The sequence below is a fragment of the Hoplias malabaricus genome, chromosome 12 (genome assembly GCF_029633855.1).
Source record: "Hoplias malabaricus isolate fHopMal1 chromosome 12, fHopMal1.hap1, whole genome shotgun sequence".
Classification (NCBI taxonomy): domain Eukaryota; kingdom Metazoa; phylum Chordata; class Actinopteri; order Characiformes; family Erythrinidae; genus Hoplias; species Hoplias malabaricus.
Window position 1 is genome coordinate 35,260,803 of NC_089811.1, and position 12,178 is coordinate 35,272,980.

Sequence of the window (12,178 nt, forward strand, 5' to 3'; positions counted from 1 at the left end):
GTGATTTTGTGTATAAGGGTTGCATGCATTTTATGGTTGGGTGTTTTGCTGTGGGATGCTGGTGACTGAGGTTTTTGTTTCGTTTTTCACCTGTCTTTCTCTGGCTCTGTTTGCCTTAGGCGGTGCGTTCGCTGAAGGAGACAATGGAGGACTGCTGGGATCAGGATGCAGAAGCCCGTCTAACAGCTCAGTGCGCAGAAGAGCGTATGGCTGAGCTGCTCCTTATCTGGGACAGAAACAAGTCTGTCAGCCCTACAGTCAATCCTATGAGCACAGCACTTCAGAATGAGAGGTTTGTTAAGCAATGACCACACAGTCATTACAGCCTTCTTTTTGGCTTCACATAAACATCGCAAACAAGGATTAGCCTGTTTAAGCTGCACAGTTATTGCGACAAGTTTCTGAGGACACTGCATGGCACATTATGAAAGTGGATGTGATATTAGTTTATTTTGGATGCTATTATCAAATCAATCAAATTTATTTGTATAGCGCTTTTTACAACTGACAAAGCAGCTTCACAGAATTCCAGTAAAGACAAAGATTTGACATGAAATGTAAAAAAATGTAAAAGACCCCAAGTGAGCAATGCCAGGGGCGACAGTAGCAAGGAAAAACTCCCTCAGCTGAGGAAGAAACCTTGGGAGGAACCAAGGCTCACAAGGGGTGACCTATCCTCCTCTGGTCAATCTACTGGTGATAATAGCTAGCAGTCCGTGAGAACTTCAGTGTAGGGGCAGCTTCAAGGCACTTGGTGGTTGCTGGAGCGTGGGCAGCTGGTCTGAAGCGTGGAGGAGGATCTCGACAGTCATCCATCAGTGTCCAGACGGACAGGTGGGCAGTCGTTTACTCGGAAAAAGGTAAAGGGATGGAATTAGTTTTGAACTGTTTGGTGTTTGTAAAGCAGAAAATATGAACATTTCCAGAGTGTGGCTAATGATGCCGGTAGATCTGACTATGACAGCGTGAAGCGGCGGGACGACACCAGCGTCTCAGTTTACTATAATTCCGTGTCCATGGACCCTCCCTGGATCTGCCGCCTTTATCTATGGGGGAGCATTAACTACCAAAAGATAAACTAAACAAATGAGTTTTTAGCCTAGATTTGAAGATTGCGACTGTGTCTGAGTCCCGAACATTTGCTGGAAGATCATTCCAGAGTTGGGGGGCTTTATAAGAAAAGGCTCTTCCCCCAGCTGAGGCCTTCTGAATTCTGGGAACTATTAAAAATCCAGTACTCTGTGATCTGAGTGAACGTGGAGGCTCGTAATAGGAAATTGTATCTTGAAGGTATTCAGGAGCAAGCCCATGTAGAGCTTTATATGTTAGTAACAGAATTTTGTAGTCGATGCGGAATTTTACAGGCAGCCAATGAAGTGATGATAGAACTGGGCTGATATGTTCAAATTCTCTAGTTTTAGTGAGGACCCTGGCTGCAGCATTTTGAACTAGTTGAAGTTTTCTTAAATGCTTAGATGCTATTAGTTTAGTTCAAGATTGTGAATATGTAATAAAGATTTTACAGTCTTTTACGACTTTTACAGTCGTCTGAATAAATATTTATAGATGGAGTGCATTAGTTACCTTTTCCTTACCTCTCTATATGTTCTGTTTTAACTGGTTCTCCCCTATTCTCACTGTAGGAATCTCACCCATAGTCGCAGGGTTCCAAAGATGGGGCCTTATCCTGAGTACTCCTCCTCTTCTTACATTGAGGACCATGAGGGCATGGTTAAGAACCTTCCTGGAGAGGTGTCCACATCGGGCACATCTTCGGTAAGCGGCATGGGTGTGAGCGGCATCAGCACAGGCACAGGGAGCGCAGGAGAGAAGAACCGAAACTCAATAAACTATGAGAGACAGCAGGCACAAGCCCAAGCCCAGGCCCGGCTCCCGAGCCCTGAGACCAGTGGGACCAGTCTGTCCACTACCACCACCACCACGGGCCTCACACCCAGTACAGTCATGACCACTATTTCTGAGCTGGGCCACTCTGAGGAGGTCAGCACAGGGGGCAGCGTTCCTGTGTGCCTACAGCTGACAGAAGAAGACTTGGAGACAACAAAATTGGACCCTAAGGAGGTAGATAAAAACCTGAAGGAGAGTTCTGATGAGAATCTGATGGAGCATTCACAGAAACAGTTCAGTGCTCCTGACCCTCTCAGCTCAGGCAGCTCCAGCCTGCTGTACCCTTTTATAAAATTGGCAGCAGAGGTGACTGGTGGAGCAGGAGGCGGGACGCAGGCAGAGTTCGGAGCAAGCAGCAGTGGCATGGGCGATGCCCCTCCAGCCATGTTCCCACTTCCTAAGCAGCAGAACCTCCCTAAGCGCCCCACTAGCCTGCCACTCAATACCAAAAACCCCAGCAAGGAGTCCTCCTCATCTCGACTGAAGTTTGGAAAGCACAAGTCCAATTTGAAGCAGGTGGAGACGGGCGTGGCCAAGATGAACACCGTGGCTGCCGTAGAGCCTCATCTGGTCACTCTCACCAACAATGGGCCCATGGTGCGGAGCGGAGTTGGTGTTGTGGTGGTTAATGGCTATATGAATGGCTCCTCAGACCCATTTGGGACCACTAACCCAGCCGGGCCACAGGGCGAAGGAGGAGCTCCGCTGCTCCAGAGCCAGCTCAGTGGAGAGGACAGCCGCCTCAACATCAACATCAACTCCAGCCCTGACGAGCATGAGCCGTTGCTGAGGAGAGAACAACCTGCTGCCCGTGACCACACGGGTCGCACCAACTCCAACAACAACAACAGTAACATCCATGCTTCAGTTCCTACTGCTCCTGTCACACCTGTACCGTCTGCTGCTGCTGCTGTTCTGCCCTCTGAGCCCCCGTCTCAGCCCTCAGTGCCACAGGTGAAGGAGGAAGCACCTTTGCGACAGCCCAAGCCCAGGAGACCTGAGCGACCCAATTCCTTGGACCTGTCATCCACTTCACAGGACTCCTCTCTGTCTGGTAAGCACTCTCATCTGTCTTAAGGCTGATTTATACTTCTGTGTTGACGCCAGAGCCTTACACTGTTGCAAGCATTTATACTTCTGCGTTGGTGTCTGCGTCACTCTGCAATTACACTGCCACAACACTAGGGCTGAATCGCAAACATCATCCTCTACACTGTAGTTCACAATATAGTGGTGTAGTTCTTAAAGTACACTATTTAGGGAGTAGGCGGCCTGGTGGCACAGCAGGTAGTGTCGCAGTCACACATCTTCAGGGGCCTGGAGGTTGTGGGTTCGAGTCCTGCTCCGGGTGACTGTATGTGAGGAGTGTGGTGTGTTCTCCCTGTGTCTGTGTGGGTTTCCTTCGAGTGACTGTCTGTGAGGAGTGTGGTGTGTTCTCCCTGTGTCTGCGTGGGTTTCCTCCGGGTGACTGTCTGTGAGGAGTGTGGTGTGTTCTCCCTGTGTCTGCGTGGGTTTCCTCCGGTTGACTGTCTGTGAGGAGTGTGGTGTGTTCTCCCTGTGTCTGCGTGGGTTTCCTCTGGGTGACTGTCTGTGTCTCCATTTCTTTAATTTCCTTTTCCTTCTCTATCACTCTCCCCTGCTTGTATCCTTCCCTCACTCTCACTTATGCTTTCTGCTCTCTTCTCGCCTCTCTGTCTCTCACTCTGGCGCATTTGTGCGTTCTTCTTGGCTGATAATGGCCTCTGAGCGTTCCCCTATGGCTGAGTCATGCTTGGAGCTTTATCTGCGTAGAGACAGGCTCAGACGCACCCTGGCTATTCCAATCCCCTGGAGCAGGGCGGAGAGCCTGGAGTGCATGTCAGCATCCCCACAAACAATAACTTCTCCAAATGGACAAGACTGTTTGTGCACTGTGTCCTACTCTCTCCAGCCAATTAACACTACCACTTCATGAAACCAGAGAGATAGGCTCGAGAGTTTTCCCCTCGATTACTTTGAGTGTTTTGTTATGGAGAAGGAAGGAAATTCCTCTGAGCTGATTAAGATCCACAGAATGTTCTGCCTCAGTTGGAGACAGTGATAAAGGAAGATAGATGCACGTATGGAGATGGGCATGCTGTGAAAACTTTAGTTAAGGAACAAAAACAACACAGACAATAAAAAATATAATACATATTGACTGGCAGAATTTAGTGTCCAGCCGGGCTAAGTTTAAGATAAGAATAGAACAGGCAGTTCAAGCTGGATTTCTAAACGCAGAAGTCACATGAGCTATTGTAATATTACCGTTTGGGGGCTATGTGAGGGATACTCTGATTTGATTTATACTTTCTGTCTTGAAAATGACCTAATGCACATTTACATGCAATGGTCTTGGGACATATGTGAGTGAACAAAACCAACTACAACAAGACATTTTAACAAACCCTTTTTTCCAGAAAAGCTGAGACATTTTGTAAAATGTCTGATAAATCTGGGATTTGTTAATTCTGAGAGTTTCTGGGACTTCATTTTGGGAAACTGTCATGCTACCGTGATGGATATAGCCACATGGGCTCTGGAGTACTTTGGAAAAATCATTGTCACGTAACACAGTCTCCTGGTGCATCAAGAAATGCATCCAGAAACTATTATGCAAAGAGGAAGCCATATATTATATTGCACAAAAAGACTGACTACTTCTCTGTGCCTTAAGTCATCTGAGTTGGACCGAAAACGAGAGGCAGTAATAACATGAAAAGGCATCGGCATCTTACATTCGGGTGACGCTGGCACATGCTGTTGAAATCTGCATCCGTTTTTACATTGGCATATACTCCAATTCATTGCTGAACATCTGCCAATAGCCTAAGTTTAGCTAGCACATGGATGTTTAGGCTATAACTAGCACACGTATGCTACTAGCATGTAAACGGACCAAACAAGTAACATGATACAAACATAGCATCCCTTATTCGCACACAGTCCACTGTCACTTTGTTTGTGGACAACTGAACTACACGCTTTTCCCATTCTATATTCGATATATGTCTGTGTCAGGCGCAAAAAGCCGAGAACTTAAAGTCATTTATAGGTGCCAGTACCTAGTGGTGCATCGGTAAGGTGATACATCACAGTGGCACAATTTATACCTCACCTGTAGCGCCAGTTTAGGAGTATATGATATCTTAAATTATTATTCTGACTAGTCAAAGCGTAGCTGACATGCATAGCCCAATTTAGCATCATGTAAAAGTTGCCAGGTCTGCATATTATAGTGGACTTTGGTTTTACATTTGCAGTAAAGTCACTTACAAATATTTAGTTGCTTTTTGGAGCTTGTTTCTAAAATGTTATTGCCTTTTTGCGCTTGCTTCATAGAAATAATGCCCACGAAAATAAGCCAAACGTGTAATATTTCCACGGTATGGTCATGCCATCTGTTGGCGACAGAATGCAATTACTGCATTTAAGGTGGAACAGAATATCTGAATAAGAAGCTGGCAAATAAGAAGCCAGCATTGTAGATTTTTTATGTATTTCCCCCAGTCCCTGACATGTAAATAAACTTATAAACATTTCTCAGTGATGGAGCATCGGCTGGTGTTATTACGATGTAAGTGACTTTACAGAGAAATAAGCCCAAATTTGGTTAAAGTGAACACACCTGGCAACCGTTGCGGCACATGGGGGGGGCGAATACACACAGTGAATTCAGACATCTGAAAATGTATTCTTGACTAGTCGAATTTGAGATATCTTTAATAGTAATTTAGGCTTTATGACTGATCAGATGACGAATTTGCTGAGGTAATTAGATGCATCTTAAAAGAAATTTCGACTACGCAAAATATATTAAACTACTGTTCTTAGTCAGATTGTTAATGCAGATAACTTAAATTGTGATTCTGACTAGTCAAAATATAATTGCCACATGGAGATATCCAGTTTTTAATTAAAGATAGAAGCTATTTAATGTTAAAACGACTTGCCATACTGGTACCTATAAATTACTTTTAAGTTCTTGGCTTTTTGTGCCTAATGCAGACATATCGTGATATTAGAATGGGAAAAGCTTGTAGTTCAATTGTCCCTAAACACAGTGATAGTGGACTGTGTGCAAATATGGGATGCTAGGTTTGTAGCATGTTAGCTAGCTAGCTAGCTAGCTACAATGTAAAAACGGATCTCAGTGTCATAGCATATGCCACTGTCACCAAAATAAAAATCAATACCACAGGCATATGCCACTGTCACCCGCACATAAGGTGCCGATGCCTTTCCGTGTTATTACCGCTACTGCCGAAAACAGTGGAAATGTGTTTGTGGTCAGCATGGCTTCGTAGACATAAAATGTATATCTTCAATTCCCAAGCTATTAAATAGTGTAATTAAAAGGAAAGGTAATGAGACCCAGTGGTAAACATGCCTCTGTCCCAGCTTTTTTGAGTGTGTTGCAGGCATCACTTTCAGAATTTGTTTATAATTATCAAAGAGAATTGGTAACACTTTACATTTAATTGAGGTAGCGTCAGAATTAAACAAACAAGAACTAGAGGTTTTTTTAGGATTTTATAAAATACTAAAATAATGCTAACTCTGTCATCACATAATCATTAATGGTGACTTAATCATTTAGTAATGCTTATTACTTACTAATGTCTTAATTACCAGTAAATGATATACCCTTGTTGTAAAGTGTTACTAAATAATTAAATTCATCATATTGTTGCCTGATCTTGGGGGCGTTCCTACTGTACAACAAAGGTACAAAGAGTGTAAATGTACCGTTAGGTACAACAGTGGTGTTAAAGGCCAGTTGTGTTCCCTAAAGGTATATTACATTCTTTCCTCCAAAACGAGAGGGGAATATATCTAAGCATTCAGCTTACAGAACTGTGTAAAATAAAAGAACATAATATATTTCCTGGATATGAAATGGCGCATATGAAACCAACACCATTCTACATTTAGCTAATTAAACGTACAGAATGTATCCTTGAGGGTACCACCACAGAAAGAGCAGGAAGTACCACAACAGTGACAGTTGTTCTGGTAGTGTACTTTTTGCTCAATGATTCTGGGAAGGCTCGTGACTTACCGCCCCCCTACACTGGAAAAAGCAGTTATAAACGAATGAATGAAGCTTGTCCTTGGTTACAATAAAAAATATTTTCTTTCTTTCCCTTTTTGTTCGTTAAATAAAGGATCACATTATAATGAACAAATTATAGTTTTATTGCAATTGTTGAGTTGTGCCAGTTGTTTGGGGAATGTGTTTTTTATATTCAAATGCACAGCAAATAGAGGTAATGCCACCAAAACTCTTCTGAACAGCAGATTCTTTAAATCATGTTCATCGTGAGGTGGAGCAGCCGTGGAACTGACTTGTTTTTTTAAGACAAATCCTGCAAATGCTGGAAAAGATTGAGATCTGGGCAGTTTAGGGACCACCACCGTGAAGTTTAGGTATCATCTTTACTCACTCTCTCTCGTCTGTCTTACAGGTGAGGGCTCGTCCCAGGAGGGAAAAGCCGGGTCGGCCGAGAAGATCAAGAGACGCGTGAAGACGCCTTATTCCCTGAAGCGGTGGCGCCCCTCTACCTGGGTCATCTCCACGGATACGGTGGATGGAGAGGTAAACAACAACGGAGCGGGTGGATGGCAGGGTGCGTCGGGCACTACTCGCTCCAAATCCAGCACCGCCGTGTTCCTGGTGGGAGGAGGAACTGCCACTGCCACACTTTCCTCTGACCCACCTGGCATGACCTGCCTGTGAACTTTGACCTTTTGAACCTTGCTGAGAAAGGGCCAAGATTGGCTTGTTGATACTGAAGTGTTTGGCAGCATGTTGTTTCCCAAGATCCTTTTTTGAAATCCAGTAAGAGAAAGTATGTGGGGAGAGAGAGAGAGAGAGAGAGAGAAGAGAAGAAAAAAAAAAGAACAATTCTTGGACCGCAGACTCTCAGATGTAATTTGCAAGCACTTAACATCGTAATATGGAATTTCTCCAACTTTCTTTGAAGAAATCGCTTTAAACCGTACCCAGCTATGCAGCAACATTGGCTTAAGATGCTTCCATTATATGTGTTGTTCCATTTTTAATCAAGGTATGATTGTATGTATGGCTGTTTGATAATTGCTTTCTTTTATTTCTTGCACTTTTTTTTTTTTTTTAAGTAATTGTTATCACAGTTAAATCTGTTAAATCCCTGACCATGTTAAAGACTGGTCTTAAAACTGAGAAAAGAAAGAAAATGACAATGTGTTGATTTAACAATCATGCCAGACTGCTCCTATGGACGTGAATAAAATCAAGTCCATATAAAAATGTCAGTAGAAAAAGCAGCGGTCTCTAAGACACAGTTGACTGCAGTCACATCTCTGCTAGTTTTGATACCTAGTAAACTCATGTCATGTTTTTGTTGTATGTAATATCTGTGTATCCCTAATTTTGTATTACATTACGAAATGTGCAATAGGCTTTAGCTTTGAGGTGCTCTTTAAGATGTTTATGTTCTATATTTTTGCAACATTTTTTTTTTAATATAAGTTTAACTACATGGTGCACTTACCAGCAACGTTTGTGTTAATACAAGCCAAGCACCCCGGTTTGCATTTAAGAAACATCTTCACGGATGACAATCCTTTACCTTCTCATCAATCCCATCAAACCCGAGAAGCCGCCGCAAACAATCAGAAAATGGGGTGTGTGTTGTGTTCGTTTGTTTTTACCCATTACTTTGAGTGTCGACGGTGCACAGACAGTTGAAAGCTTGCACACTTGAAGGATGGAGGGTTTTTTAATTCTGTTACAGCTGCATCAAGCTCCAGCTCAGTCTGAACTCTGGAATAACGTTCTCCCTTTTCAGCGGACGTTAAAGTCTACATGTGTACGCCACCCAATCATATGGTCCATTTTTGCAGAGGGCGGACTGGATGTGTCTTTGTGCAGCGTGGAATAACTCGTGTGTGTGTATATGTCAGCAGAAGACTAAAAGATTGTGTCTCTGTCTGTATCTGTTTAAGTGTGTGTAAGAGTGCCTGAGCGATTTGGCAGTCGTTTCCACACTTCGGCACACGCGGCTCCCGAGAGCACGGGTATGCGAGAGAGTAGACGAGTTAAGTGGCTTCCACCGTCACACTCGGCACCGTAAACACCACATGCGTACTTCAAATGTAATTTATGTGTAATATTACACTACATGTACTACATGAGCTAGACGTGACCGTATACATTACTGTGCATATTACAGCTACTACTTTTTTTTTTTTCAACCATTGTTTATGAAAATGTAATGAAATGACAAAGTCTTGTAAAATGAGAAGTTTTAATTGTGCTCATATGCATCACACGTCAGAGTTAAAAGTACTGAGCATTAGTCCTTACCTTTCATTTCCTTATGAATACAATCATATTGACAAAGGAAAGCTGACTCTAGATCAGCACTTTTATTCTCTGTGGCTGATACATGTGCAGCCTGAGGTCTAGCTGTTACCTCTCAGTTGCTAGTTGTTTTTGTTTGTTTTTTTTTAAGCTATCTTCTTTTTCTTCTTCTTTTTTTTAACATAGTGCCAAGGGCCAAATCTCAATTCTCTGTGTCCAGATTGTGTCTGAAGCATTGTTTTGTTTTTATGACTATTCTAATGAAATCAGTCTGTGAGATGTTTATAATCATGTAAAACTGTCATACTCGTGTTTTATTTTTCTCTGTAATGTCCCTTTTAAGTTTATTGGCAGTTGAAGGGTTGCACCATCGTCCATCGTGTTTGTTTTCCTCATCTCAATGCAACTCAGCCTTTCATGTGTAATAGCGGTTCGAACAAAGGTTGCTGCCATGCCTGCAATACCAAACACAATCTGTCAGTGCCACTACAATCATAAATAGACCTGATTATTACGTTTTAAACCTTGCATCCATTTGCTTTAATCACCCTCGTTTTCAATGGACTTTGCAGTTCGAAGGCAGTTGATGCATTTACCAGCTAAACTTCTTCCCATGCCACAATTACTGCCTTTGTGAAGTCTGCAGAACTGCTGTGAACTCCAGACTGCAGCCGTTGAAATTATTGCTTATTGATGCTCCGGGATGGAAAGCACTGTGGTGAAATCTGTGGTGCTAAGGCGAAGGTTTCCCTTGTAGAGATTTAAAACGCTTTTCCAGGCATACCATATTAACAATGAATTAGTGTTATTCCTGTAGTAATGAGGAAAGAATACTCAAAGCATCCCCTGCAATGTCCTCTTTGGATTAGGCCCCTTGATGAATTTATGAATAAAAGACAACTACGCAGTTGTAGCTTATGACTGAAGATGAGGAATCTTGCATTACCTCCTACTGAAACTGTTTTTCTCTGTATGTGTGTAATATAGGCTCACGGAAATGGTGTAAATATATCTGTATATAGTGCGGTTGCCTGTGCATATACAGAAGGCTCAACTTGTTGCTGTGGGACCAAGAACAATGCTACAACACTGTGATATTTATCTCTAGATTAAATAGCACAGTAATGCAAGCCAGATCAGAATTACCCATTTATATATATATATAAATCCCGTGAGTCAAACAGAAGTGTAAGGAAATACAATGCTTGTTACCTCTTTACACGACTCCCTATTCATGTTCAAGAATGAATTAATGACAATACTGCCCTCAGTGTTAAGGGAAGAGGGATATTGTGTAGAATTTATAATTTGCTCAGTGTATCAACCCTCTGGACTTTATAATTCATTTCAATGTTTACACCAATGACCTCACGGCAGCAAATCCGTCTGCAACACAAACTATACTGAAACTCTATGAGCAGATGTTCTGGACACAGATTAAAGTTATTAAATGTAGTATTTTGTTGTATTTTAGAAGGAAAATAACCAATGCCAGATTCAGTGCAGGGCTATGCTAAATCTGCTAGCACAACATTGTCCCTTTATGCCCTCAATGCTCAGAGCTCTCTCTCTCTCATGCCAGTCGTTGAGCTCTCGGCAGTAAACGTACTCTAGAGTAAACATGGCAGCTTTCGGTTATGAGGCTGTCACGTGACTTGAACTCAACCTTGGGTATAAAAAGTGATTGTGGTGAAAAGTGAATATGTAGCACGTTGCTAATTTTCTAACAAAGTCATGTTTCTTGAACTACACCCAATCGTATGCAAGTGAAATAAATCTAAATATGCATTTCAGACAGCCCCAAATCTGCCACTTGGCAATGCACGTTCGTTCATTCGTTAATCCCAAAAACCACTGCACTTCTTTTCAAATCCAGACATGCACACAAACGCCCGAGGGTAACCGGGCTAGCGGTATGTCGTCTTAAAGTCCTCAAACAATTTTTTTAATTAACTTCAGTTGATTTTCTTTTGTATGTGGTATGAATGTGAATAAGGTGTTTGTTCATGATGGGCTGCTCTTTTTTGTTTTATCGTTTCATTTAATCTGTTGAATTCATACTGATGCTGAAGCTCCCATTCAGATGTGCCCCCTGCATAAAGTGTTGTGCAAATTAAGCCACTGAAATGTTTTCTATTACAGCTTGTAAAGTAAGCGAGAAAAGAACAAATGATAACTCTACTCAGTTTAATCTACTCAGAAAGATATATGTTTAAATGCCATTTAGAAATAAAGCTTGCTGTACAACCCTGCATTACTCAGTTGATTAAAGATTATATTAATGAACGTATGCCTCCTGTTGTTGTTTTTTACATTTAAAAGGAATCCAAGTAAAATAAAACAAAATGTACATAAGGCGGCACTGTGTCCGCGTGGGTTTCCTCCGGGTGACTGTTTGTGAGGAGTGTGGTGTGTTCTCCCTGTGTCTGCGTGGGTTTCCTTCGGTTGACTGTCTGTGAGGAGTGTGGTGTGTTCTCCCTGTGTCTGCGTGGGTTTCCTCCGGGTGACTGTCTGTGAGGAGTGTGGTGTGTTCTCCCATGTGTCTGTGTGGGTTTCCTCCGGGTGACTGTCTGTGAGGAGTGTGGTATGTTCTCCCTGTGTCTGCGTGGGTTTCCTCCGGGTGACTGTCTGTGAGGAGTTGGTGTGTTCTCCCTGTGTCCGTGTGGGTTTCCTCCGGGTGTTCCGGTTTCCTCCCACAGTCCAAAAACACACATTGGTAGGTGGATTGGCGACTCAAAAGTGTCCGTAGGTGTGAGTGTGTGTTGCCCTGTGAAGGACTGGCGCCCCCTCCAGGGTGTATTCCTGCCTTGCGCCCAATGATTCCAGGTAGGCTCTGGACCCACCGCGACCCTGAACTGGATAAGGGTTACAGACAATGAACGAATGAATGAAAATGTACGTACT

The 12,178-nt window shown here is 42.9% G+C and overlaps 1 protein-coding gene across 1 annotated transcript in view; it reads left to right on the forward strand.

Moving 5' to 3' along the window:
- bmpr2b (bone morphogenetic protein receptor, type II b (serine/threonine kinase)) overlaps window positions 1-11,694 on the forward strand; it is a 63,404-nt gene extending 51,710 nt beyond the window's left edge. The window contains exons 11-13 of the mRNA XM_066686025.1: window positions 120-292; window positions 1,644-2,962; window positions 7,395-11,694. Coding sequence (XP_066542122.1) covers window positions 120-292; window positions 1,644-2,962; window positions 7,395-7,666 — 1,764 coding nt within the window. The 3' untranslated portion in view covers window positions 7,667-11,694. The remainder of the gene's footprint in view (window positions 1-119; window positions 293-1,643; window positions 2,963-7,394) is intronic.
- Window positions 11,695-12,178: the final 484 nt, after the last annotated feature.